This window comes from Rhipicephalus microplus, chromosome X (assembly GCF_043290135.1).
Source record: "Rhipicephalus microplus isolate Deutch F79 chromosome X, USDA_Rmic, whole genome shotgun sequence".
NCBI lineage: Eukaryota > Metazoa > Arthropoda > Arachnida > Ixodida > Ixodidae > Rhipicephalus > Rhipicephalus microplus.
This window is the reverse complement of record NC_134710.1, coordinates 508,810,228-508,837,494: the sequence shown is the minus strand read 5'-3', so window position 1 is coordinate 508,837,494 and position 27,267 is coordinate 508,810,228. Positions and strand designations below refer to the sequence as shown.

General features: G+C 43.3%; 1 protein-coding gene across 12 annotated transcripts in view; it reads right to left on the bottom strand.

Annotated features, from left to right (window-relative positions):
- Positions 1-27,267, bottom strand: part of LOC119160723 (valine--tRNA ligase, mitochondrial) — a 622,168-nt gene that overhangs the window by 284,451 nt on the left and 310,450 nt on the right. For all 12 annotated transcript variants that reach the window (XM_075881124.1, XM_075881123.1, XM_075881132.1 and 9 more), the window contains 4 exons: positions 21,304-21,489; positions 20,775-20,851; positions 19,424-19,493; positions 10,913-11,015 (listed from right to left, as the gene is read on the bottom strand). In XM_075881124.1, coding sequence (XP_075737239.1) covers positions 10,913-11,015; positions 19,424-19,493; positions 20,775-20,851; positions 21,304-21,489 — 436 coding nt within the window. The remainder of the gene's footprint in view (positions 1-10,912; positions 11,016-19,423; positions 19,494-20,774; positions 20,852-21,303; positions 21,490-27,267) is intronic.

The following is a 27,267-nucleotide window of genomic DNA, read 5'->3' as shown; positions in this document are numbered from 1 at the left end:
TTAGGAACAGCTTTCTATTAAATATATGGCATAAATTTCTGGCTATCATTACTGCTCAACATATTAAATTGCGAAGCTGACACTTTAATTCAATATTTAGCTTGCAAAGGTTCTTTTCATTACATAACTTCGATGTTACTGTACCATATTCCCTAAGGGCACACACTTCTGTCAAGTTCGCCAGCCTAGTGCATTTTTCTAACAATACACGCACATTTGTTCGTGCAAAGGTCTATCGAAAATCACCATGCTGCCAAAATGAGCAAATTCAAATTTATTCTGAAAGTTGAGAGACTGAACTAACTACTAGAAAATGCTGGGTGCATGAGAAACATATTTAACATGCCAAAATCAATTATCTAAAAGCGTCAATCACCGGTGATTGATTTGGATAGGCGTGGTAATGAAAGAGTTAAATAACAGGCAGGAAAATTAAGTTATCTCAAGAACAAGATGAGTTGTAGGAAAACTAATTAAATATTTGAAATCAGCAAGAAAAACTGCATGATCCTGTGCAGTTTGATCAAGCTCACTAAAGAAATAAACAAAATAAGGTCTAAGACGAGTACGTCCCTTTAAAACGTACCGCTCATTCTGAGCCACCGCCACTACCACATAATATATGTGCTTGTCGACACCATCTTTGCAGGGGACTTCCCGTATGCTGTACCCAGGTCTATGTCAATTACTTCAGGTACCACAATGTTTTTATCAGGACAGAGATGTGCCACCAGCCATTGATGTAAGTGCATCCACATCAAACGGCACTATAGCCATGAAACACCAACAAATATTGTGCAAGCTTTAGAGAGAGATAGAAAAAGGTCAAGTGAAAGACAGGAAGGTTTTTCTGGTTTGCTACCCTGCACTGGGGAAGGGGCTAGAAAGCCAAGGATAGAAAAAAAAGTGGAATAGCGAAAAAAAAAACGAAAAAGGCACTACTGAAGTTTCTGCAGTTAATCGGGCTCACACAATAACTAGGGCACTCCCTTGCTTCAGTGTGTGCAAGCTTTAATTTACCCATGTACAATAAACATTCAACTCCTTTAGAAAATGCATGCATGCCATACTGATTCTCAAGATAGAATCATAATTTTTTTAGCAGTGCTTCTTTGTTTTTATCAGATAACCATAACTTCGGCTGGACTGTGTATAGGCACCGTTTAGTCGAGTTTTCCAGTCTGACTGCAGCGCCAGAATACATAGCCTAGCGGATAAAAAAAGCAACCTTGAGATGGCCTCAATCAAAATGAAACGCGACGCGCACGTTTCGCGCCCTGCATCTTTCGGCGAATTGTGGCCGGGATACATAGGGGAGGCGAGCACGCGTCTATCTTCTGCGTTCCCCTAGCGGCGAATGTCAAAGACTTTGAGACGCAGCAGTGTGAGCAACGCAGCTCCATCTGGTCAGTGTGCGGTGCCTATAGGTTGTTAGATAACAGATTGTTGCATGGCCAATGTTTTTCATGTTATGACCGAGAAAAGGCAACTGGTCTACGGGTTGAAATGGAAAAACTGTGTATATTTTTTTTTCTGTAGCATCGCTAGCTCATGACTCATTTATCATGACCTGAGAGCTTGTTTCTTCAATTTCACAACCGTCAACTACTTAAAGAAGATTTTGTACAGCCAAATTATTACAGCAGTAATATTCAATATACAGTAGACTCTCAGTAAATGGAAATCTGTTTAGCAGAACTATTGCTTAAACAAAACTATTACCTCTGCAATACTTAATTTCAGGCTTGTATTCTGCATCTATGTTCACCTTAGTAAACGGAACTCCTGTTAAATGGAACACATTTTTTCGGACCCAACAGGTTTCGTTTACTAAGAGTCTACAGTAGATCATTATTTATGCTACTGAGAAACAGTAAGTCTTCGGAACTCAGAGGGATTCAGCTTAGTCCCCTAGTTGAACCAACTTATGCAAAACAACCGATACCAGCAGTTGATTGGCACAGGCCACAAGTGGTTGACAAATGCAAGTATCCAGAAATCAGCGGAAAGGGGAGCAAAAGAAGAATCTGATGTGCATTCTACTTTACGTTTTAGGATTCCAACACCTACAAGAGAAATCGGCCATAGGTTGTTAGGTTATTTACCTGGCCAGTAGGAGACATACCTCCCTTCTGCTGTCCTTATCAGTTATGCTGTAAAAAAGGTGTGTTGCTTTAACAGTGGATGCATGACTCCCCATGCTGCAAAAAGACCGTGTTCTGTGAACATGTGGGACGAATACCAGTTGCATAGCTATGTTAAACTATTGGTGTCTTGATTCACCAATAATGACATTTCTTGTCTTTACAGCAAAAGCTGTTATGAGATCACAACTCGGATCATGTGCAGTTGTCTGCCGCCACTGCCGGTGGCCGTAACTACATCGCACCAAATTAGAAAAAAAAAAACCTAGCACCAATGACACAGTGGCGCTTGAACCCAGGTCCAGTGGGTGCCAGCCCAGTATTCTAACTGAGCTACGCCGGTGCTTGTGACTTGTTGGCAAACTTGCCTTACACAGGCTTGATGTCGGGAAAGCCATTGCATCAATACGACATATAAAGCGTTTTAAAACAGGGAAAGAACACGCAGTCGTCTCACAATGCGAATAGCGTAAAGAGTGGGCCGTCCAGTGCTCCAACTCATTACAAAAGCTTGTTCTTGTTCCCCTACTAACTGTGGCGCATACCCACTTCAGCCGTAATTCCTCATCGTCGTCAGCCACTACATGAACAATTGGCGCAAAATTCCTTGCAAGTGTTCAGCGGATACCACGTATCTCAGAATAATGACGAAAAAGAGCATAACGAATGCCGGCCTACTACAGAAAAATTCTTATTAATGCCCTAGTGAGTATCAAGCAAGTGTGCTTGCAGTAGTTACCCAATGAGTGTTTAGAAAAGGCTATGAAAGGCTGCTCTCCTAGCTTTCGCTGTGACTGTGCTGCCCCTTCTGCGCAGGCCTGGCGTTTTTTGTCGTAGATACAGGCTGCACACATTTTCATTTAATAAAGTTTACATTTGTATAAAATTTTTTGCACCTACACTTTCAAACTTAGAGGCCTAAAACGTTTTGCCAGCCTACTTCTGGCCCTTAAAATGCAGTTTTTGAATGCCCAAAAATGCGGCCTTCAGTCAACACATATACCCATTGCTTTCTTGTAAGTGGAGTGGGCCGGGGGACCTGCTCGATCCGTTTTCAAGTTCGACCAGTTTCAAATTTGGCAGTTTTCGAGTTCATAAAAGGCAATCCCCAGCTGGGCAACATTTTTTGCAATCAAGCCTCATTAACTTAGTTCGTGCAATCACACCCACCAGCAGAGAGTGCACCAAAATAGCACCTTTGCCACCAACACTGCATTTTTAACCAGAGTTGTTGCGGCTTTGTCGACAGATAAAAACAGGTGCAAAAAAGAAAGAAAAGGAAAAAAAAACAATTATTTGGGAGTTGTACTAGCGAAAACTTCTAGATGACAGAAGGGACATCCAGGATTATTGTGACCATCTGGTGTTCGATAATGTACAGGTTAGTCCACCGTTAGAGAGAACACGCGAGTGCGTGGCAGAGTGTATGACATTATGTGCAGTGAGTAGCCAAGCGCATGGGCTAAACAACGCAGAGGTGGCACATGCCATGCGTAGTCTGCTAATGAAACGCCCCTTCACCTGAGCTTGGCCCCTCTGTCGCGTCCGTGCCCCTAGATATCGCACATCAAAGGGCACGCAAAAAGACTGCACAAGTTCCTCTTTATACAGTATAGACCCCTTATAACGTAAGTTGCGGGAGTCGCAGCAAATATCCGAACTATAAGCGGTACTGCACTATAACTAAAACAACCTTTTCCAAGGGCCCCACTTGTGCAGAACGTGTTGAGTATGCAGCTCTGCGTGTCCGAGAATCGAAACATGCGATGCATGCTTGCTAACATTTAAATTTCTGAATGTTGAAAGAATTTCACGTTCAAAAACACGCGTTCCCAATGAAATGAACGCGAAAAGGGGGGAGGGGGTGTCTAACAAATGAAAGCACCATCGCGGAAATGCGCAGACTAGACTGCCTCGATTATGTGCATTACACAGAAACTATGTCGAATCACGTTCAGAATTTGACGCATTGAAAGACGCCAACCATTCTATTTCACGGGCGTGCACCCTATTAAAATGGACCACTAAAGTCAAATAACAATTTATGTTAGAGTGAAAGCTCAATGTAAGACAACATCTAAAACGACAATATCAACAATATAATCAACAACAGTGACCTACTTACCGAGAAATTAAGGTAAATGCACAAAGACACATGCGCCGGAGTAGGACATTCTTAAAATGATCCCTATGACATCAGACGAACCGCCTACAATTAATCACTAGTAATCGATCTACTTGCACAAAATAAAGAACATTCCCTGCATCAAGAGATGCAATAAAATGCTGCTTGTTCATTTCTCTTTGATTCACGGAAAAAAAAAACACTGGACATTACTCTAGGCAATGGCTCGAGTGGCTCGAAAATTCAATTTTCGCGTAGTTACACTGGACAGGTGGTGCCATGTAGCGAGGCACAGTTGAACCAAAAACGTCTGCAGTCTGCGAGCCAATGGGGGGAAACTGATCAATAACCGTTGTTGCTGCTATGGCTCCTGCTACTTTCGGTCTGCTGCTACTAGTGCCACAAAAGCAAGGCAATGTTGTGCACTGCAACAGTTACATGAGTCGGTCCAGTCGGACCGCTTCTTGAGACGGGTAATTTCAAGTGTGCTAACCCGATGCAGACCACTAAAACGTGAGTTTATTTAAAGATAGGCCCTTCCTTGGCACAAAAGTAACATTACGACGTTTCTGGGCCGCTATTTCGACAATCAACGTCAACTGAATAGTTGCCTTTAGTGTCATTTTAAGGCATCGCAACTGCATTAGGAACCACCATTTAAGCGCTACAAGTGCCACCCTGGTTTTCATTTAACCATGTGCATCCCTTCCCATCAAATGCGACCACTGCAAAGAGTTTCGTTGATTTGGTACCAAACCGCAACTTAGATTCACAGGACCGCTACCGATCGAAGCGCAACCAACACCAATTAGACCTAGCTTGCCAATGGATATGTTGTCGTGGAAAGTTTCTCCAAAACATGAAGATTCAGCGTCAAAAAGATCACACTAGTAGTGAACCCAGAACAGTGTGCATGATACGAAGTTCGCACTCGTGGCCAGCAAATCAGCAATGACAACAACTCGCCAAGCTTACGTACGACAGCGCATTGGCAGCAAAAGTGACAGTGCGTGTCATAAAACCATAAAAGATTTCCAATTTAACGACAAGGAAGCAAACGGGATATCTGTTGCAAGTGCGGTAAGGACGATGTCTTTCCCGACAAGAAAACTTTAAGCGCATGTAGTTGATAAGGACGGGATCGCACATGCCACATTGAGCGGCACGCGGCCCAAACCATGCTAGCGACGCAATACGCTGTAGCTGCATCAGTGCTGGTGCAAAGGCTTATTAGTCACCGAGGCAACCGTCCTCCTCCTTTACTCGGCGAGCCCCCGCAATGTCCCCACGGTCTTTTTTTTTTTTTTCATGTTCTTTTTTTTCTTTCTGCCCTTTATTCGTTCACTCTGTGTCTCCTCCTCCTCCGTAACGACCTCATCGTTCACTCCCCAGCGGCGCACCCAGCACTACTCGCTACCGCGTTTGTCACAAACAATTTCCGGCAACCGCATTATAACCGGTCTTCAATCTTGGGGGACGGCACAATAAGCGGTAAGCGTATACATGGGTTTTTATGGGAGGGTAAATAGGAGTAGAAAAAGACCGCATTGTAAGCGGTTCTGCACTATAAGCGATTACGTCATAAATGGTCTACACTGTAAACCCTTGCACTGAAGGATAATTCCTACTAATGCACCCCTGCATTGAAGGATAAGGTTTGCTCAGGTTCGGGCCAGAGCTAGATGATTCATCATTCCAACAAGTGAAGAAATAGTGTAAAACATTTAACGGAACACATGACATAAAAAGGATATTAGCAATACACCATAAAAACAAAATACTATAGGTCAAATTTAAAAAACAACACACAATAAAAAGTCGACCCTCATCATATATATTGGTCACTTGCAGAAAAAAAAAAAAAAAGGTGGAAGTCTCGCAACAATAGGCAGCTGAAGTTGAAAGCCTCTATTGTCATCGTGCGCATCAGCAGCGGCACCGTTGGGCAAGGCTAGGCAAGGCTAGGCAAGGCCTACAGTGTTCTAGCAACACCATTGTGCCTCGGTTATGTGCAGTCAGTCTGCTGTTTTCTTTTTTCCTGTTTCCTTAAAAAATGAGTGGTAGTCGATGGGAGCTCATGATAGGCCGTAGGAAAAGGCTATCGAGCGTGCCGAAGCACACGGCAACCTGGCGGCACAACGGAAATTCGGTGCATCGGAGAAAAGCATGCGATACTGGAGGAGCCAAAAGCAGCACATCACATCCTGCAGCAACCCAAAGAAAAACATTGTTTCGTGAATAGACTGCAGTGCACCTCGAGTGGAAACGCTACTTGTTGAATTCGTCCGGGAGCCACATGTAAGGTCGCTACCCGTAACAGCGGAGTGCATTCGCTGTTATAGCGCACGACTTTGGGCTCACAAGGATGCAATTCAAGGGATCACCATAGTGGGTGCACCAATTTATGAAGCGAAAGGGCTTTGCACTGAGGCGGCGTGCTTGCGTCTTTCCACAAATGCTGCATGAGTAACGCATTGGATGGAATGGAGGACGATACACTCTGGGACATTACTAGTGAAAAACCGACGTTGGCGGACTCAAGTTCGGACAAGTCTGAGTGACAGCACTTTGTGGCATTCTGGCTAACTACGCAAGATTAGTGCCCAAATAAAAACAAATGTCACTACAGTGCAGCTGGTTGTGTCACAGTAAGGGTGCACTGCGATACTTTGTTATTTTTTAAAATTCTTTTTCAGAGATTCAATGTTTGGAGGGTCAACCCATATTCCGGTTTTTACGGTATTTTTTTCCATGTATAATGCTGTTGTCTGTTCCTCATCTTGTGTTCGGTAAAATTTTTAGCGACCTGCCTTTCCCTGATGGATGACGGCTATGTAGCAAGATAACCAAGATTTCACCTCAAGGCCATGAGTGCAAATGTACTTCGTTGATTTTTTTTTTTTTTTGGTGCTGTAAAGCCTAAATATAAATATAGTGATCCCTATTATAGTAGTATGGGAAGCTGGGCGAGTTGGTTTGAGGACATAATTGGGAAACATTTTGGCGCACACACAATAGACAAAAAAACTAAAGACGAGAAGATAAATGGGTGCTAACTCACAACTCAGTTTATTCAAGGATGTACATGAAATATATATCCCAGGGTAGCTGAATGTGATTCATATTTTACATGTTAGAAATAGAAATGCATCACTAAAACTTTCTTCCCAGCCCACTGCTCCTTTGAATCGCTCGCATGTGACTGCAGTGCCATGCTATTGCACGACTCTTGATGGGCGATAGCATGGCCGAGTTATGACATCGCAGTAGCACGTGAGCTATGGAGGAGACATTTTAGTAGCAGACGACACAGGACCTGTACAGCCTCTGCATTGGTTTAAACGTTTGCCGCTTGTGCTCCATGGCGCTGCGGAGAACGTGAGCCAAATGCTCGTATGTTCCCTCAAACAGTGGTCCGACCTGTACAAAGGCATTGCTACACTTCACTTAATTGTACTGCAGCCACTGTATCCAGGAATCAAACAAGCATCTATTATTCACTCACTAGTTTCGACACCACAGCCACCATGATGAATACAAACGCTTTTTCTTTTTTTGTAATGTGGCATTACTACATTTAAAAACAAAAAGGGAATAAAAAGTGTTCAACATGCAAATTGAACCAAAGCCATCACAGTCGCAAGCTTAATGCTTTAGCACAGTCACACACTTCCTGGCAGGTACAGAGAGTGATTGCTTCGTGTATTAATCGATATTAAACCAATAGCTTACAAGTATTGTTTTCAGCATAAGCATATGATAAAACAAAAAACCTATGGTGAAAACTGCACCTGTCTTTATTTATACAGTCAAATCTCATTATTTTGAACATGCTTAATTCGAACTTCATGTTGATTCGAACTCACAATGAAGTCCCGTCAAAGCTATGTGTATTACAATGAGCAAAAACGCCCGGTAATTCAAATGCACAAGCACTTGCGACGGGTAATTCGAACATACCGCGCTCCGAAAATGCTCTCAGCACTCCACCCAATCCCGTGACGGCACCTGCGACACCTCAACGCTGCGCGCGAAGAAAATGAAAAGGAAAGAAAAGGCTGTGGTGGAACGTTTGCTCTCTCTCAGATGCCGATCTGCAACGCGCCCGTGTCACGCTTCTCCCTTTTCCGTCCCTGCCATGTAAAGAGCCTTCTTCTTCTAATGCCGCGCGTGAAGAGAGAGGAAAAAAAAGAAAGCTGTCGCTGGGTTGAATGAATACGTGGTTGATGGAAAGAAAAAAAGCACTATCTTCTGCAGCCCTTGCCCCCATGCGAGAGCACGGCTCTGCGCCTCGGGGGGGGGGGGGGGGGGTTTACCACACGTTGCTGCTACGCTTCCCCTTCCCGTACCTGCCACGTAACCCTTCTCCTTTCAACGACGTGTGCGAAGAGAGCAAAAAAAAAAAAAAAACAGCTGCCGTGGAGTGTTGGTTTTCTCTCAAATGCCGATCTGCTTCTCTCCTCGTGGAGACGCCCCTCCTTTCTCATCACAAGCTGGCCATGCTGTGGCTGCGTAGTGAAGAGGCTCCGCTACGCAGTCGTTGTCGTCGTCTTTAGAAAGTGTCGGCGCTGGACATTTTCACGCGCAACTTCTCTTGCCAGGAGAATGCTGAAGCCAAAGTAGAAATACTTTGCAAGCTGCTTGCAAAATTGATTGACTCGCTGCAAGACAAACGTGTGCAGATGCGCATCATCGATTACTTCAATTAATAACGGATGTCCTGTGATTTGTGAATAAATGCAAGTCTTCTAAAACTTCCCCCTCGTGTGTTAGCTCAATGCACATGCGCCACTGCATGGAGAGCCCTCCGTTTAATTAGGTTTCATTAATTTGAACTTCTTTTAATTGAAACAAATTTTCAGGCCCTTTCGAGTTCGAATTATTGAGACTCGACTGTATTTGATTCTATTAATTAAAAACATTTGACATTTGCACACCCATAGTATGATGATATTTATTTATTTATTTATTTATCATATACTGCGAACCATTTAAGGTCCAAGCAGGAAAGGTACAGCAAGTTCGAAGGTAAAATAAAGGTACAACAAAGTTACAACAAAATTGATACTGGTATACACGAAATGTAAGAAAAACATAGAAATCACCATCAAATTATACTCGTTTCCAGAGGGCTGAGTACACCCACTGCAACACAATCCATAAGCAAAGCACCACACTCTTAGGCACACAACAAGTTGTTAAATCAAACAAGTATTGTGAAAGCCAGGAAACACAAGGCGCATTTTATGGTGAAAAGGAAAGAAGAGTAGAGTTTCGGGGCAACAAGTTCCACTCAGAGATTGATTTCGGGAAAAAAGAGTGTTTGTATAAATTAGTTCTTGCGAAAATTGGCTTGATGCTACAGCTGTGTTTGTGACGGGAAGGCCTGGAAGAATCCCTTACCATGTAGTTGTCTGGCTTTATTTCGAGTTTAGAAAAATATATTAGACGGAGTAAGTTAAGTCGAGCAGCTCGTCGTCTGTCCTCAAGAGGTTCAAGATTTGCCAACTGCAACATCGCAGAGGGGCAATCGCGGCGTCTATACCTACTGTAAATAAAACGGGCTGCTAGGCGCTGAATTTTTTCTATCTTTTGTATATTGCTTTTTGTACTGCAATATTTGTTTGAAAAGGCTACCAGGAACAGATTTTTCATAAGCAGTTTGCAGTGAAGTGAACAAGAGTTACCTGTTGTGAGGGCAAACAACGCGAAAGACAAGGAGAGTAAATGCACACATACAACCATAACATGGCTATGTGTGATTGTACAAGGGGTGCTCAAATTAGAAAATGTACGAAAAGTCATATTGACATAGATATCTATGCGACTATGGGAGGACGTAGCGAAACATCTAGAGATGCGATTGAAGCATCCGCCATAGATTGAAGCATGCGGAGGCGCCTGCATGTGCAGGAGGACACAGAGGCTCTTATAAAAAGCGCCGTCCAATCCACGCGACAGTGCGTGTGAGGGCAGGCTGGTGTTCACATCATGACAACTGAGAAGTAGCAAGGCGTCATCCGATTTCTGACAGCAAAAAATGTTAAACTGGCCGCCATTCATCGCCTGTGATTTCCACCTATTTGGTCGCATGAAGAAACATATGAACGAGAAGTGCTGCAATTTGAACGATGAACTCAATGACGCTGAGAAGCACTTGGTCTCGTTATGGCCAAAGGAATTTTGGGAAAAAGGAATCCTTGGTCTCGTTCTTCAATGGTATCGTTGTCCTGGGATGTATACTCTACATAAAGTCTTAATTCATACACACTGTCTGGTTTCGCTTTTTTCATATGAACATCCCTTGTACGTGTTTCTTCATTGTCCTTGTCTTTTGCACTGGCTGCCCTACAATATGTTCAACTAACTAGCCGACAAGTTCACCCTTCAAGGCTTACCAGCTTGTAGATGCAGGCTGAGTGCACAACTTGTACAATTCATTAATAGAGTTGCCCTGTTTTGAAGGTATTATTGTGCCACTAACAACACGTAGCGAGTCTGTAGGTATGATGAAGTTCGTGAGACAAGTATGCTTTATATGCAATTGATGAAGCATATGCTTCTGCTGTGAAAATGTGTGGATTTCATAGTTGAAAATAATGAAATTCTCAGAAGCACATTGACAAGCTTTGCGACAGGGTACCTTGTCGCAAGTGTAGCACATCCTCCCGCTCCACTCCCAGCTTCACAGCAGCCTTGGTAGCCGCCTCCTGCGCAGTTGCTGCGCTTACCCACACCTCCTCGCTCTGCACAAGGGAAAGTGCAATGCTTTTGAGGCTTCTCCAATGTGAAACATCAGCTGCAGTCAAATATCTTGCTATCGCAGTCTGAGATTGCAAAACAGTTCTGTGCTATCATGAAATAAAAACTATGTAAGGTGCCTCATCAATGTCAAGACTCATCTAAATGCCCCTCTAAGGCACCTTATACAACATACACAACTTTTATTCCATACAGTGTTGCAATCCCATCTTTGCAATGAAACTCTATCCATCTCATGCCTAGGCAGAGCCTTCAATAACATCTTTTCTTCGACCAGTCATTTTCCAGTTGCAGCACAGCGTCGTACACTCAATTAGGTAATCAAACCACAAAAATACCTTTCAGTGCGCTTATGGGGTGATGCTGTGTGCCCCACATTGGTATGATAATCTTTGTACACTGCGTGCTTCTAGATACCTATCATAAGCAGCGGTGGTCAAAATGCACACTTTTGTCATGGCTGCATGTTTTTATTTCCACATTTGGGAAGAAAATTATGAGTGTGACTATTCCACAAATAAAGAGTCACAACACTTTTTTTTCCTAAATATTACATGCCTTTATCTAACCCTTTTTCTACCATAAAAAAAATTGTATGAAATTTACTAAGAACTTTTTTTTAAGCTTTGTTATAAGTGGTCTATGCTCGTCTATGCTGTAATTGCAAAAAAATTATCTTTTGGGTAATTTTCCACAGCAAAAAAAATCTTGTCCCTCTTAATTGATTACTATCATCTCACTTTAGAGTTCTGCTAACTTCATTATACTGAAATAACGGATACATATATTTCTTTATAATGAGGTTAAAAATACTACAGTAGACTTCTCTTTAAGTCATACTACAAGGGATCACAATCATTTGTTCATTTTATCCAGAATCCAGGGGTACCCCCCAAAACCAAAAGCTAACATGCCAAGTACACCCAAATATGTTGCTTGAAAACACTGAATGAAGTACTGTATACTTATAATGAGGAGGAAAGGAACAAGAAAAAGCATTTATTTGGCTCAGGTTGATAAAAACTATGCTTTCAAGTAGAGTATTTACACTAATATAACGAGTACTCAATTTCACGAGTTCATAATAAATATGCTCATGAACAAATTGCTAGCTTATTTTAACAATATAACTTTAGCATGACCCTATTTTGACGATTAAAATATGATAAAAAGAGAGAGACAAGCACAATTTTCCTTCAAAGAATGGAAATTTTATTGTTCTGGCTGTACACCTTCTGAAAGGCTGCTTTATTGGCTTTGGCTATAACTTTTCGATAAGCCACCATTGCATACCACTACCTTAGCAAAGCCGATATTTGCCAAGTTGCTTATGAAAGTTTGAAAACTTTTCTCTGAGGTTTGAATATTTCAGGGGTGCAACAGCCGAAATAGAATTAGGAGCAATTTTTGGAGCAGCAAAACCTTACTTTTCAAGCACTAAAATGCAAATTTGGAGCAGGTTACGGGAAATAAAACATCTATTTTTTATCACGACAGACCAAATTTGGAGCACAGAAGACCTACATTTAGGGAAAAAAAAGTGTGTTCAAGCCATTCAACATCACCTAAATTATGCAGATTAAACTTGAGCACTGCTGTTTGAATAAAAGTAGTATTTCGATCTACCCCATTGAGCAAACAATAATGAAGTTCACATTAGCACTTGCGGCATCTGTCAAGTCCTTTGACAAAATCCATGAAATAAAATGTAGATCTGCCAAGCTGGCGACCTTGAAATTCAAGGAATTTGTAAAACTCAGGAGTAGGGGTGGCGAAAAAAACAAAAATTGTGCAGTTTTTTTTTTAAAGCGTGGCAGAAGTGTCATACACTCTTCCAAATGATTGCCAGTAACTTTTTCAGACGTCAACGATCATACTAGTGCTCACAATTATGCAATGTATACACGCATGAGTGATTGAGCGAAACTTGCTGTCCCGTGAGTAGTGCTAACAGCCCCTTCCAAATCATAATACGCTTTTTCGCAGGGCACCGATGTACTGCGGCAAAGGTGGGTTAAGCAGCGTTCTGCACGGGTTAGAGCAAGGCCAATAAGTTTTCGATGACCGCTAGGCCCCCCTCATTTTTTTTTTTTTTTACTATGCGGGTTAGGTTTAGGGCACAACATTTCGGCTCGCTTGCAAGGCGCGTTCTACCAGATAAAGTAACAGCGGCGAACGCCCGTTGGTCCGGCGACCGCACCCGATATCTATCCCCGGGACAACGAAACAAACGCAAGTTCAAGACAGCAAAAATTTTTATGTGCCATTGCTATGCGACCAACGTGGTCACCGGCAACGGCGGCATTTGCAGAACCTCGACTGTGATCCCGCGCGGAAAATGCGGTATGCGCTTCCAGCTCTAGTTACTAACATGCCAAAGCCGCTTTTGCTGACTAGGAAGTTCATATTTCCCGCAAAGAGTTCAGTGCCATGGCAATGCATTTTCGCCTTGATGTTGCGTCGTCCTGCTGATAGGTATCCGTTGCGGTCAGCGGACCAATGGTCGCACGGCTTTGTACTTTATCTGGTCGATCACGCCTCGGGAGTGCCCTGACCTAATGGGATTAAGGTTAGCATGGTTAGGTTACCGTGGTTTAGGGTTAGAGTCTGTGTGCTTGGATATAACTCAAACTGCAGGCGGGCAACGTACGTGGCCTCCATTTATCACTGAAATTAAGGCGATTGAGAGAATTTCGAGGCCGGTCGGGCATTTTGGCGCAGCGTGGTGCAATTTTAGCAAATTTCACGGTTCTCATGAAATCTCGTGAAAGCTCGGTGCAAAAATTGCATCAAATTGGCACAATTAGAGCAGCTGTTTCACTCCTGATATTTTTTTATTTTAAGCCCGCAGTAACTTTTCCTGAACGACATGCAGCTGAAGATATCCGTTTAAGCTACTCATGATCACAAGCCTCGGGCACACAAAAAAGACCTGACGCAACTATATTTAGTGTGCGAAATGACCTTCGTTTGTCGTGCATTTTCGTAATGAAAATGGCACATCACAATTTGCAGCATTTCACTGGGAACAGATGGGAGGCACACAGGCCTTCTGCAAAACAACACAAACTGACCACAACATGTGCTTAGGCACCATTGTGAGATGGCGATGACAATGCATCTGACTCCTCTGATAGGAGTGCTCGTGCTGCATATGTGGTTTTGATTTCATGTGATTATAATGTACAGACTATCTTTGTTCCCGTTTTCACATTCATCTGGCTTTTTTTCGCCCCCCCTTCCCTAGCATTTTGCTCTCTAGCCAAGCTCTTGTGTTCTTCTGTTCTGCACTATACTCCAGTTGGGGAATTGAAGAACACGAGGAGAATACAAACGAACAAACGTTTATTGTTGCTTTCTTTGGAGATAAATCTGGCCTTTTCTCCACCTGCAGGCTAGGCGTGGGGAAGATATCAGCTTTATGCGCCGACCTTTCTTTTCCACTTAGCTCGCTTTCTCCCTTCATATCACAATTCGATTTCAGCTTTCTTTGAGTCTTTGCGCCTAAAAAGTACTTAATTTTTTTCTTACATTTAGCTTTTTCTTGTTCGCCTGAATGCCCCCATCAAAACTATAATGTTCATTGTACAGAATCTTCGTTTTGTCGATCGCTGTGATAGTTCGTCTTAACAGAAGAGGCCTGTTATGCAATTCGTCTTAATCAGATTTTTTTCACATTGAGTCTATGGGAAACCAAAGAAACATTCCCGTGTTGTTCGTCTTAAACAAGAATTCGTACTAGCAGAACATAAGCAGAGCACCAAAATGCCTGATATAAGGGTGGAACAGGATAACATGGGTTTGGGAGCAGTCCTAGGAGCAGGCTAAAGTGCCTTTTGTAGCAGGCTTGGAGCAGCCAGAAGGGCCAGTTCGAGCATACTTAGAGCAGTAAGAACATGCAGAGCAAGCCTCGTTCCAAGCACTTGTGAAGCAACATTTGTTCAATGCTGCATTTTTCAAACACTAAGCAAAATTATGCAATACTCTTATTATGGCAACAGAAATTATATAGACACACTCGATGGGTTTTTGCCGTCGTGTCCTGAGTAAATTCAAAATAGATAACATACCCCCTTGCATCTTATGTTCTATCCATGGGTAAAAGCGCACGAGCAGGGGTGAAGAACGCTACTGAAGAGGTCAAACGATCTGGCCAATCTTCGTCGCTCGAAGGGCAGTGCGATAAATAACACGATAACATCTCCCCGCCTGGGAGGCTTGTAGTCGAAGCAGAGAGGAAGCGCTACACCCGTCTTAAAAGCATGAAAAAAAAGCGAGAAAAGGGGGGCGAGCCACTTGAGCAACAACAACGAACTATGCTTCTAAGGCCATGGTAGAGATGACTGGCCCGCACGCTAGCTCAGCAGCCATTAGCAAGCGACTCGCATACGCTTTTACATGCTGCACTCTCACTGCGAAGATACTGCGAAAAATGTTGCTCTCCTTGAAGTGGCCGCATTCTCATACACCATAGTTTTGTACAGTTATGCGAGATTGGATCCAAAAGTTTGCTGCTAGTCTCACTTCGTATAACATTACTTTTTGCTGCTATCACATTCATTGCTTTGCCCTTACATTGGAACTGTGACTTGTTTATACAGTCAAACCTGATTATAACAAAGTTGAAGGGGGAGTTTTTTAGTTACTTCATTAAAACTATCAGTTTATTATAGTCAATATACATTTCTACCAGCAACTAGCCAGCAAGAGAGAATGTACACACCAACGAATATCAGAACAGCCCACCGTGCAGAGAAAAACAGCCGTCAGAAGGCAAAAAACAGCAAAATAACAAAGAACATATACTTTATTTCCGCCAAATTCAGCACACCAGCTGGCAGATCACTTCGAAGAAAAATAGTCATTAATATTATAGACTTTGCGGACTCTTCCTCACGCGAATGGCTGTTTTTTCAGCTGCAGCGGCTATTTCGAGTCCGTCCTCGCCGTCATCATAAGCACCAAAGAAGCAGCACAGCAGGTCTGTCACATCCAGCGCTTGCGCGGGCATCGGGTTCGCCAACATTGGGCTCCGAGGTGTCGAGACATTCACCACTGTTTCCACGTCACTGATTTGTCTTCCTTCAGCATAATTCCCGCATCTGACAACTCTTCGGTTGTCACCGACGTGCATGCATTGGCACCGACATACATGCAGAAGGTGTCGCAGTCAAGCACGATGGGGAGCGCCCCTCGACATCTGGGCCTGGTCGCCCGCAGCACCCAGCCACATCGTCAAAATCGTCGGGCACTTTTCTTTCTTTTCTTAACGCCAGACTCAACGGCTTTCAATATTGCTGACTTTATTTCAATTGTTTATTTTTGTGCCTATGTTTGCCGCTTCCGTTGTCCATCTTGTGTCTAGCGGCAGAAACTGATAGAGGTGGTGTCGCTCATCCACAGCAAACAACAGAGACGAACGCCACGATCTCCGCCGCCCCAGCGGCGTGCGAGGCCCCGGCGTGGAGCTGAAGGGGAGAAGGAGGTCAGATGCACAAGCGGGTCAACGAGTTCTACAGGAGAGAGGAGGCCGGCTGACACGCAGGCTCGCGAAGTCCCTGTGCGGGCGAGTCCGTTAGTTCCTGAGGAAAGGGGAGGCAGGAAGACTTGCTCCCACACCCGTGTTGGCAGGCCGCAGGCGGCTTCTGGGGAGCGCTAAGGCACGAGTTTTGAATTACCGCAGCCGTGATAAGACATAAACCGTCATGCACTCTAAAATATTGAATTGACATATACCAAAATGATCAGTAAATGCTCATTGCAGATGAAGAATGGTTCCTTATATCCATAGTAAGAAAATTTTCACTTTGTTATAACGAGATTTTAAATACGTGGGCATCTATGGGAATTTCAATTGCTTTGTTATATCCATTAGTTTGTTATATTCCACTTTGTTATAAGGAGGTTTTACTGTAGTTATGTACAATGGCCTTCTTTTTTTAAACCTGAACGCGCAGAGCATCGACCGCCAAGTCGATAAGTGCAAGACACAGTGGCCAAATGAACGAGAATATGCACATGCACTCGAAGAGCAGTCATGTGAACCTGTCATTGCTAGGCTGTACTGGGAAATGGACACCACCCCCACTTCTTTTGAGCACCGTTACTTTCTTTATTTTTTTTTTTTTCTGAACACATCAAGTTATAAAAAGAGCTGTTTCACCAGGAGAGCAAGCAGAGAATGCGATAACAACCAATTGTAAGGCTGGCAGCCAACCCTTTTAGAACCAATATCGCCTAACTCTACAAAATGCTGGTGAAAGAGAATACAGCTGCACCAGGAAGACATGGTCCTCTAGCAGTCTCTTTGTGTTGAGAGCGCAGCTAGCCATTAGAGCTTAATTTGGGTGTGTTGGTTCATCGTGGTTGTGTTCTAGTAACAGCGCGACAACCTCAGGAGGAGAGAAAAAGGACAGAAAAGAGGGCTCTTTCCTGTCCTTTCTCTCTCCTCCTGAGGTTGTTGCACTGTTATTAGAACACAGCTAGCCATTCAGACTTATGCCTGGCATGATCGCGCGTGCATAGCGGTCACGACCACTCTGCGCTTTTAAAATTAATATTCATGACTCCTGCTGGAGTGAACACAGCCTTTATGAAAGCAAAATTACAACAGTTTTGATGAAACCGAAAAAGCAATATTTCATCCACATTTGCGGGCACAGCTCTTGATGGCTTTCGCACCTTGAGGAAAAATTCTGGTGCTGCAGAGCAGTCATTATCATCATCATCAGCCTGACTACGTCCACTGTAGGACAAAGGCCTCTCCCGTGTTCCACCAGTCAACTCGGTCCTGTGCTTGCTGCTGCCAATTTATACCCGCAAACTTCTTAATCTTATCTGCCCACCTAACCTTCTGTCTCCCCCTGACCCGCTTGCCTTCTCTGGGAATCCAGTTAGTTACCCTTAATGACCAGTGGTTATCCTATCTACGCGCTACATGCCTGGCCCATGTCTATTTCCTCTTCTCGATTTCAACTACGATATCCTTAACCCCTGTTTGTTCCCCAACGCACTCTGCTCTTTTCTTGTCGCTTAAGGTTACACCTACCATTTTTCTTTCCATTGCTTGCTGCGTCGTCCTCAATTTAAGCTGAACCCTTTTTGTAAGTCTCCAGGTTTCTGTTCCATAGCTAAGTACCGGCAAGATGCAGCTGTTATATACCGTTCTCTTGAGGGACAGTGGCAATCTACCTGTCATAATTTGAGAGTGCTTGCCAAATTTTCCAAATTCATGATTTGAGAGTGCAGTGCAGTACTGCGCTTATAATCGAGTTTGGCGCAGCAGGGGTGGCCAGCACAGTTAAAAACATCTGGTGCACAATGGCGCAGCTGTTACACCCCAGCTGATAAATGCACTGGTGGACTTTGAGAATGATTTTAGACGTGTATGTGGCAATTTGAACATTTGGGTGAAGTAAAACACAGCATGAAGATGTTTTTCAGGCTGCCCAAGTTTTTCGGCAATTCTTGCACAGTCCGGAAAATCGGATGAACATTTGGGTGCAGTAAAACACAGCATGAAGATGTTTTTTCAGGCTGCTCAATTTTTAGGGCAATTCTTGCACAGTGCAGGAAATCGGATGTTTAATGCATAAAACTACGAACCTTACTTTGTATAGCTGTCGAACACATACCTATAGCTATCAATGGATGAAACTGAAGCTTTTATATTTTAAGGATGATGTTCCCATGCCTAACAGAGTTATCGAATTATCACTCAGCAGGAGCCATGCTTTCCTGCACCGTGAGGTATTCAAGTGTGGCCAATCCTGTAACAAATTAATGTCTGTATTGTCAGACTGGGCGTGTGAAGTGAACAGTGACATTCATTTTGCAAATATGCCATGACTTAGGCTGAATGTACGACATTTTGAGTATGAATAGTTAAGCACATAGATTAGATTTTGATGACTGATGACAGTAGCAGCTGCTGTGGTTGAGCACTAAGGGCTACTTTTTTTTGCTGGGTTCAGCTCCTGCATAGTTTATTCATGAGCTAATGGTTTGATTGCTCCATTTATCACTATTGAGACAATGGGACAATACCAAGTTATAAAGAGCAAAATGCATACTTCATTATGTTAAAGTTGAACTGTAGGCAAAAAAAGGAAGTTTCATAAAAAGCTTATGTAATTTTGCATCATGGCACATGGCAAAGCAATCAAACAGCAGGCACCAGCTATGATGGCAGACTTGTGACAAACTGCCACAACATACAGCCAACAAAACTTGTGTGAAAGGTGTGAGTCGTTTCAAAAGCTCAGGAAGTACGTATTAAATGGGCACTCTGGTCAGTAAATGACATCAGCAAGACATGTTTAGAACACACAAATAGAGGCAACTGTATCAGGAAAGAGAAAATAAAAGCACAACACCCTGTATGAGCGCTTACATCGGCATTGAGCACTCTGTAGGCTGGTATCTGGTGGCCCCACCACAGCTGACGAGATATGCACCAGTCCCTGCAGTTAAAGCCATTGTTACAAGAAAGATCCAGAGATGGCGCAACCATCGCATGCAGTGTATTAAACAATCCTTTCAATATGCTCCGCTTCCTCCTTCTCCTCCTCTGTGAACTCAGATGAGCTCACGAAGTATCGCGTGTCGTCGCGCCCTCTGGCTCCCTCCCACGTTAAGGCACGTTGCCGGGCTAGTTGGTTGGGGTTCATCATTTATATGGGTAAAGCGCACCACGACAAGGACACAAAGAGAAAGAGACACACAGCGGCATTAAGCGCTGTGTGTGTGGGTCTCTTTCTCTTTGTGTCCTTGTCGTGGTGTGCTATACCCATATACTAAATGATGATCCCTCCCCCACCTCTGAACCTCCTTTCTTACTCCATGTAGCCACACCTATTCTTGTACCCTAATGCTTATCAAGCTCAGTTCATTCTAGTGAACAACAAAAGCCCAGTGTTTTATCAGCCACTAAATAAGTCATAGCCAAGTAGCCATCACTCACAAAATGGGAATGATCATATGACTAGCTAAGGAAGCAAAGCATATGAGGAAGCATACTGAAGCTATAGTTGGCATGATAAATGATAAATCAAACAGCCATACTTCAGAAGGTCTATTTCTAACTCGACTTTTCTTCCCTTCTTTGGCACTTAAAACCAGGCGGCATCAAGAGAAGAGAGACTATCGAAACAAGATGAAGACGTGATGAATGGTACTGACAAGCTCTGGAGTTTTTCTTTGCCACAGACAAGACCAGCTATAAAACACTGGCTAGATCTCTTCACATTCCTCTTCTAGGTAGTGTGCATCACCACAAATTCCTAACATACAGCTGAAAGGCTTTAGGCACAGACACAAAAAATAGGATGGACAAGTTTGCTTCAACCTTGAGTCTTACTTGAAATGTGTTTTTTTTTTATGTTGGAACTAAAAATCCTATAAAGACTTAGTACTTAATAACATGGTTTATTGAAACGACCTAAACTAAAACCTTGGAAGAAAATGCAGAAACAATACCAATGGGTGAGTTTCTAAAAGCCTAAATCAAAATTTTGGGCTACCAAACTCTGTGGAACATAAATTGTATGCTGGCCCTTTAGAAGGTAAAAAATACAAAGTGGTGAGCGCCGCCTGCGGTGCCGTCCTCGTCTTCTTCACTTTGTATGCATGTTTTGTTACCGACAACTATGCATTCAGGACAAAGTAAACATTCAAAGGTTCTACTTCGTTCAAAAACACAATATTTCGGTGACCCAGTAGATCAGGTCTCGATGCCCACTCACTCTGTTTTCGTGAGCCACTCCAGCCAGGCTTTCCGGCAATGGTCTGGCTCAAGCACCAGCTCTCCACCTTCCACTGCCTGCAGTGTTTTGACGACAGTGATATATATGCACGTTAGTAGCAGTAGTGGGTGATACAATCTAACTTGGAAAAATTGTAGCGCAACATTTGATGACAACAACAAGAGAAGCACATAACAAGACGGACGCCCGTCCTATTGCGTGCTTCTCTTTTTGTCCTCATCGAATGTAGCACTACGATTTTTTCAAGACAAAATGTTTCGAAGCAAGAAATATCACGGACAAAAAAAAAAAGCTAACAAACAGACTGATTCAATTTGGCATCACAATAGAGATGCTTAATTTGCAGCTTGTGAGCATTCAACCAAATTCTGCCTGCAAGTGTTTGCTCTGCCTCTGGCTTAGCCCCCAGCCATGTTGTATTTCCTTCTCGTTTGCATGATTTGGAGGAAAGCAGATACTGATGAAGGCCATGTAGACGTTACGACAGAAAGACAAAAGAAGACATGACCTGCAGAGCCTCCTGTGCGAGCCGTTCAAGTCTGAGGAAGAACTGTGGCTTGAGCCGGAAGTCAAGGAGGTCTCCTGAGCGGCTGCAGACAGGCACAGTAGTTGCATAGGGCAGGCGACTGCGGTGTGCCCCTATCTGCTGCAGTCGTTCGCGGATGGCATCTCGCACTTGGAACCGTGACAGGCCCTGTGCACAAGTCACACAAAACACTGAGAGAGTGGTGGCTAAAATGTTTCACGGAAGGGCTAGGCACAGATTTAAGTTAAGCCTTTTATTAAAAATTGTTTAAATGAAATAAAGAAATTAATACTGATAAATGCAGCAGACAAACTTTGAAAAAGGAAACTTTTGTTTGAATTAACATTTCATTTTTGATGAAGCACTGCACAGAAGGATACAGAACATGCACATATTGAAGACGTAAACACAAGTGCTGTACTGCAACTTCAAAAAAAAAAAAAATTAGGCGACCCTAAAGCTCCACCTTTAGAAGTTGAACGTGATAGCGACATCCTGTTCCAAGTGCAGACTTCAAACACTGAGTGCATGAAACCTTTTTGAATTTGCTACGCACCCACTATGTGACTTTAAGAGAATGGGCACATGTGCCTTTTATAGTGGGGTACCGGCTTTCAACCACAGAGCCATTATGATAATCACATATTTTGACGGCCGTTGGCAATCAATGCTTGTACCATGCATTACTACTGCAATATTTCATGTTGCATTGAAAAGCATGTATACATGACGCGTGTTTTCGTAAAGCATGAAAGCTACTTTCACAGCATTTCAAAGCAGAGGAACTTCTTTTCACTATTTTCACAAGCAGAGGAGTGAACGTGTGGTAGAACATCTGCTTGCCAGGCTAATGACCCGAGTTCAATCCCAACTTGGACCCAAACGACCCTAGTTCAGTCCCCACTCTGCTCCAGAATTTTTTATCATTTATTTATTCCATTTACATCGTTCTCAATTTTTTATTCACACATAAGATGATTTTTCACTCACAACCAGTGACAGCCACGCGGACGCCAGAATTTCTGCAAAAAGAGCTCCCTATCGCATTAAAATAAAAAATCATGGCTCACCAACTAGCCCTTCAGTACATATTAACATTTCATGCCAAGTAAGCAACATCTTGCTTGAGTGGATCAAGCAAAACCATCATCAGCCCAGCAGCACTGAGGGTCAAAAAACTTCTCTCATTGGATACAAGTGTAGTCTTCGTTCCTGACAGACACGCAGGTGCTCTCTTGGAACACATTCTCCAGATGAGCTAGGGTGTCAATGCTCTTTTCATTTTACTTTCGTAGTAGTGATAGTAGTAACAGACTTTTATTTTCAGCCACACACTAAAGACAGCACATTTTGACCGCCTGCGCGACCAGTCGATGCTGTTCTTCGCCTTCGGCACCGTCCAGTCGAGCCTGGTGATGATGGAGAGGAAAAGGGGAGGGTAAAAGCAGGATTGCTGAGCGGTTAGGCAATAGAAAAAGCAGTGTAACAAGTCTGCATATGCGGAGGAGCAGTTAGAACAGCAGGCGTGAGATTTATATGGATAAAAAGGCGAGATGATTTGATCAGACAATTTGTAGTTGTATTTACCGCAAAATTCATGTCTCTAGAACTGTGAGTTACGAATGAGGGTGAGGGTAGAGATGCTTGTCGAGTCTGAGCTGGAGGTACCCCTCCTTGATATTAAGACGCAAGGATATCGTCCTGTCATTCTTCATGGAACTCCCACCGACCTCCGAAAACGTGGGCCAGGAAATGAATGGTGCCCGGCGCTATATATCACCCGCAAGTTGATGAGTCGTCAATCCCTGAATGTCCAGGAACCCAGCATAGGAAAACAGTGGAAGCTCGAAGTGGAGAGCTCAACCTCCTGTTCTAGGGAAGAGAGTAAAGTGCGGTTGCGCGTATGGCGGCGTAAGAGTCGGAGAAACTCGTGTGCTTGGGGACAGAAGAGAGGGGGGAAAATGATTGTAATGCATGAACTAGGGAAAGAACCTCAAGCGACAGTACATTTGGCGGGTGCAAATAAGGCCCATTGGTGAGGGTTTCAAGTGCCGAAAGATGTAGATCATATATAGCGTAGCCGCAGGAGCCTCAAGAAGCCACGAATGGGGCGTCGATGTAGACAACTCCCTGTGTAAGAGGAGGGGAATGATGCTGCACTACTGCATGACGGCGCCCAGCGTACAGAATGGAGGACATGTTGGACGGGAGGGGAAGGACATCAACCAGCTATTCATAGCCAATAAAAATTGTCATGACTAGATTAATAAAACTCTTACAAAACACTTTTTTCATATCACCACAAAAAGCCAGACACTTCATGGAGAGCGTGAAAGATATGACAGTGAGCAGCGATGAGTGCTTCGTTTCATTCCGACATTGTGTCCTGCGCATGAACAGCTTTCAATGAACTGAGCTGTGTCGCTTACTAAAGTACTGCCTCAAGGAAACACACTTCAGTTTCAACAGCAACTTCTACAGACAAGCCAGTGGGACCGCAATGGGGGCGGGGATCTCCATTACGCTGCAAACCGAACCTCACAATGTAGTACATAAAAGAGATGACCCTACTGTTTTTTTATTGACAAGCCAAAAATATTTGTGAGGTACGTGGATGGCTGCTGTTGCATCATCAAAAAGTCAGCCATAGGTAGCTTCCTCAAACAACTTAAGGGGCGACACCGGTCTTAGAAGGTCATAAATCGCGAAAAAGTCTACTTTTTGAAGCTGACATTGTCAGAATTTGTACCTATTTTTGCACTTATCTGAGAAGTTTCTAGCTTCTCGCGTCATTATTTCTGGCGCAAAATCAATTTATAACATCCCTGTGAGATGAATGTGAGCATAAATAGACGCTGAAATCACGCTTTTCCAAGCCGAACTATTGCCGGTACACACAAGCTATTGACGTCATCTTGGTCTTGTTTCTTGGTCTTGTTTGGAAGGGTCGTTCTTCATCTTCAATTTCACGCCACCGCTGGTTCACCTTGCTCATTGGTTTTTCAGCAACAACACATCGAAAAAGCACCAGCGCGTGATTCTATTGGCTGCTTGGGGCACGTGACAAAATCTAGGCATGCGATTGGGCAAGTGGCGTTTCCAGCGTCTGCTTCCCCATCGTGACGCACACGGACATGCGCAATTTCATCATGGTGCTGTAAACTGCCTACAGCAGTAAAGAAGCTCTGTGCCACACTGATTCATGAAGCGGGTGTGGCAATCATTCGTTCGTCGTAAACTTCAAAAAGAGCCCTGCTATGGCTCAGGACAATGAGGATAATGAACTCGCGGCAATCAACGGTGGTCGCCGAGTCACTGGTGTAGGCCTAGCTCACGTACGAGCCCGTCTGTTGCCGACAATGTCACTGAAAGCGGCAGTGTTTTGCAGCCTCATCAGTTAGAGAATGGCAAGTAAAAAGCAGAAGTGAAGCTACGAAAGATATCAATCTCTGCAGTGACAGAACGGCAATGCAGTCTTATAACTAAACACGCCAATATCGCATCCCCCCTGGGTGACGGGTCATCAGAGTTGAGTACGCTGTGCATCGATGAACAGAAAACTAATCTGTTCGTAGTGAGCATGCTCGCCACCCGCGCAGTGTACGCTACCAGCAACAGGTGGACTGCTTTCAACAACGTGTTCACAACAATGTCGCGGTCTATACTCGAAAATGCAGTAGTCTTACGTGAAAAGGAAACTAACATCTCAGCACTCATCTAGCCTTGAAATTGATGAGTGAGTGCACAAGTTCGGTTCGCGACATTTACATGTAACTCATTTTGAACAAGCCGGAAAGCATCACCATGTCATTCAACGTATTGTGGATGATGCGTGCATATTCGTTGCACATTAGCGTCAGCACAGTCACCAAACTGATAAGCAGCCGTGTCGGCAGATGAGCACACGATGATAACTTGCAGAAGGACTTGAAGAAACGACATGCTCATGCAAGAAATCAGTTCGATTACATGCCCGGTGCATATTAACTGCCTAAAAGCATGTGTGCCATGATATTTTTTCACTCGAAACGGTGAACTAAAGTTTTAACAGTATTTTTCTCAAAACACAGATTTTGACCACTTTACCTTGTTTGCTTGTTCTGTAAAGGTGGACCTAGAACAGCTAGAGCTGTAATTAGTTTTTCACAGTGTAGCTAAATGTGGACAAAAAACAACGCTGTGAGCCGGTTTTTAAATTGTGACTCCAATTACTTTTTTTATTTTAATACAAAATTTCTTGTTCTTGGTTACATGCAATAAACTTTACTGTGCTGTAATTCGAGAAGTATTTGTTCAACTTTCGATCAGCTTGCAGCATTGCACTTTTTGGGCTTTCTGGTATCCATTTATATGTTAGTGACCATGTAGGTCTAAATACATACATTTTTACAGCTAAAAATGTCATAATTTTTTGTTTTCTGGATTTTTTCAAAATGGCAGTTTCGTACACCCTGCATGACAATTCCTGCAATATATCGGAAACTATTACAAATAGCAGAATAATTCTTTTTGCAGCATGAAGCTACATCTTTGGAGCACACAACATATAAAGCAGGTTTTAATTTCTTTTGATGTAAGTTTTTAAATTTAGTCTCTTTGTGTGACCACACCATGGCCACATTCAGAGCTATGATGTTTAGTGTACTATAATGTAAGAAATATTGACCCAATCAAAAAAGTGGTTCCTATGTTGTGTGTCTTATGCTTTCTACTGTTAATCTCTATGTAATTTGTAAACTTTTGAATGGTGGTTATTTTTCTATTGTAGTAAGAACAATAGAGATAGTTATCTGGATTATTTAATGAACTAATATTGCCACAGAAAAATATTTACATGTTTAGAATCAGGAGGACGAACTAAGTAAGCATGCCAACTCTTTTCACATTCGGTTCAAAAATACATAAGATATCCCATAGACCCATGTCCCTCCTTAATTGTGTCAACCAGGCGATACAGTTTATGGAGGAACGAGAGAAAAATGGAACACTTCTGTTTCTTGATGTTGCAGTCGGACAACAGGGCAAGCGCATGACCTTCTCACTGTACAGTAAAACAAAGTGCACTGGCAGGTATTCACATTTTATGTCCTGTCATCCAACTGCAGGCAAAGCTGTCATGATTTCGGCACTTCTTTCATGTGCAAGAACAATCAGCACATCAGAGAAGGAGAGAAAGAGAGAAGAGGACAGGATCATTGACAAGCTACTAAAAAATGGATACACGTAAGGCTTTATCCACCGGGTGTCACGCCCTGTATTGAGAAGACAACCACAGTACTGTGGAGATGCAACTGTGAAAGACACGTTAAGGGACCCCCTCTCCCCCTCACCACCCCACCATCAACAACAAAATCGGAGAAGCCAGCCTAGGGCAACATCATCTCATGTGTGCTAGGCATCAGTGAACAGCTCTCCTCAGGAAAGCGGGAGTCACAGTGGTTCATAAGCCTGCATTGACACTTGCCCACTTGCTACGATGACCGAAGGATCAATCGTTAAGGAGGAGCAACACCAAGGCATAGTCTACAAGGTGTCGTGTTCCGAGTATCCAGCCAGCTACATAGGTGAGATCAAGAGTTTCCCAGAACGAAAAAAAAATGCCAGGCCTGCGCGGAAGGCACAGTACAGTCACAGCGAAAGCAAGAAAAGTGGCCTTTGGCCTGTCTGAGCTTTTTCTAAACACTCACTGAGTAACTGCTACAAGCACACTTGCTGGATACCCACTATGACATTATTATAATAATTTCAGGGTAGTTGACCAGCATTCCCTATGCTATCTTTCATCATACTTTTGAGAAGTGTTGTATCCGCTAAACACGTGCAAGTAATTTTGTGCCAATTGTTCATGCAATGGTTGACGACGATGAGGAATTACGTCTGAAGTGAGTATGTGCCAAAGTTAGGTGATCAAAAACAAGCTTTTGTAATGGGTTCGGGCACTGGATG